This window comes from Neomonachus schauinslandi, chromosome 3 (genome assembly GCF_002201575.2).
Source record: "Neomonachus schauinslandi chromosome 3, ASM220157v2, whole genome shotgun sequence".
Classification (NCBI taxonomy): domain Eukaryota; kingdom Metazoa; phylum Chordata; class Mammalia; order Carnivora; family Phocidae; genus Neomonachus; species Neomonachus schauinslandi.
In genome coordinates, this window is record NC_058405.1 from 192,136,442 (window position 1) to 192,138,636 (window position 2,195).

Consider the following 2,195-nt stretch of genomic DNA (forward strand, 5'->3'; position numbering starts at 1 on the left):
CACTGTGAGCAGAGCTGCCTGGAGGGGCTCCTGGCACCCAGGAAAGTCTTATCCAAGAGGCTCTCTCCCTGGAGCCCCCACCCTGCTCTGTCCCACCCTTGGGCTGGGTGGCCCTTCCAAGGGCCACCCATGGGAGGAGTGGGGGTCCATGGGGTTGTGCCCTCCTTCCTCCCATCCCCACCGAGCTGCCCCCCAGTCCCACCCATGGTCAGGGAACCAGGAACGACCCCCAAGATCCTGGGAGCTGACACCCCAACTCAGAGAGGGGCTGGTTCAGGAATCTTCCCTCGTGCTGGCTACGAGTCTGCGCCTGGACTGGGGATGGCCTGCCAGCCAGCAGGACACTTCAGGGAGCTCGTTAAGGGTTCTTTTGCCACCTTGGCATGGAAAGTGGAAATTAAAACCCACTGAGGAGGGAGAGAGAGGAGAGATGCCGGCCGAGGAAAGCCAGGTGTGGGATGCCATCAGAAACACCCCTGGTAGGTGGAGGGGCTCCAGGGCAGTGCCTTGTCGCTCACAACCCTCCCAGGGGCTTCCGGGCGGGGCCCCCACAGCCAATTAGGGCCCATCCTGGGGACAGCCAGACCCGGCCACCCAAGGTGATCCTGTCAGTGGGGAAGGACAGCAGGGGCGGGGGCAGAGGAGGCACAGTGAGGCTCCTTCCCCAAAAGCGGGAGACACCGTCCTGATGGAGCCCCAGCCCACTGGCGCCCTCACTCCGCAGCAGCCAACGAATCCCGAGTCCCGGCGTGTGGGAGCGCAGAGGTCTCTTAGAAACCCAGCCCAGGACAGTGGTGAGGGCACCTGTGCCTCCTGGAACAGGAAGCCAGCTCCATCCCCCGCCCTGCTCAGGAAACCACCACCCTGGGGCCCAGACCACCTGGGGCCAGGAGGGGCGGGGGGGGGGGCGGTTGGTGAGGAGGGGGATCCTGGCAAGGAAGCTGGGCTGGCCTCAGGCTCCGGGTAAGCAGGTGTGGTCCTTACCGGTGGACAAGGAAAGCTTTGAGCACTGCTGCCTAGCCTGGGGCCCAGAGGACCCCCACCTCCTCCGAGTGCCCACCGGTGAGTGCCAGAGGGGAGCCTCTTGAGTGCTGCGCCCCCAGGAGGGCAGGTTCAGGCCAAGCTGAGTCCCGGATGAATGGGCCGCCTGAGCATGGCTGCACAGTCTCTGTGGGGGTGGCCCTGCGGCCCCTTTCCAGGCACATCTGCGGGTACTCACACGTTTAGTCTGGCAGTGATGTGGGTCTCCCCTAAGGCCCCCACCTATGTGAAAGTTCAGGAAACCATGGGCTCGGCTGAGGGGTCCCTGTGTTCACCTGGACTCAGGGACAGGGCTCCCCCTTCCCCACCACTGCCACGTCTTCTGAGCTGGGGTCTGCCTTTCTGGCCCTATGCTGATGGGCAGGGTCCCAGAGAGGGGGACTAGAGGCCCTTCATCTGGGAACAGACGCAGTGGACGCCCCAGCCATGGGGCCAGGGACCTGGGGAGCTTCTTCCGTGCCTGGCCATCCAGCGAGGGTGGAGGCCCAGTCCCAAGCTCCTGGGCGTGAACGCTGAGCACACTGCCCAGCCCAAGGAGTTCTGAAGTCTGTGACATTTGAGGGCAGGGCCCTCTCACTGCCAAATCGCTGTTCTTGGCCCCTCAGTGGGATGCGCCCAATAGCAACATTTTAGGGATGAGAAAGGTCAGTGCTTGAGTCCCTGATTGGGCGCCTGCCGCCCACCCTGCCCTGGAGACCCCAGAGGCAAGGCGTGGGTGAAGGGTCAGCCCCTCCCGGTGGGGAGACCCCTCTGGGGCTTTCTCACCATGTCCCCTGGGACCCTGGCATCGGGGGCATTGACAGCAGTCACCGTGAGGACCCTGACCTGGAGCCCCAGGCCGCACTCTGCCCCTGCCTACCTGGTGCGGCCCAAGCGAGGGCAGCATCTGGCTGCCCGCGTGGGCCTCAGCAGACCACCAGCTGCCCAAGCCTCAGGCTGCCCATGGATGCCGTGGCCGGTTTGCTGCTCCCTCCAGGCCACCATCAGCGCCACGACCACAGAGCTGAAGGCCCTGCAGGCCCAGTTTGAGGACGCCATCTCGGCCCATCAGAGAGAGGCCTCGGCTTTGGGCGAGAGTCTCCGGAAGATGGCGGCAGAGCGAAGCAACGCCAGGAGAGAAGTGAGGGGGTGTCAGGGGAGGGAGAGGGGAGGGG

The 2,195-nt window shown here is 65.0% G+C and overlaps 1 protein-coding gene across 1 annotated transcript in view; it reads left to right on the plus strand.

Annotated features, from left to right (window-relative positions):
* Window positions 1-2,195, plus strand: part of CROCC2 (ciliary rootlet coiled-coil, rootletin family member 2) — an 82,227-nt gene that overhangs the window by 51,591 nt on the left and 28,441 nt on the right. Inside the window, 1 exon segment of the mRNA XM_044913635.1 lies at window positions 2,018-2,161. Coding sequence (XP_044769570.1) covers window positions 2,018-2,161 — 144 coding nt within the window.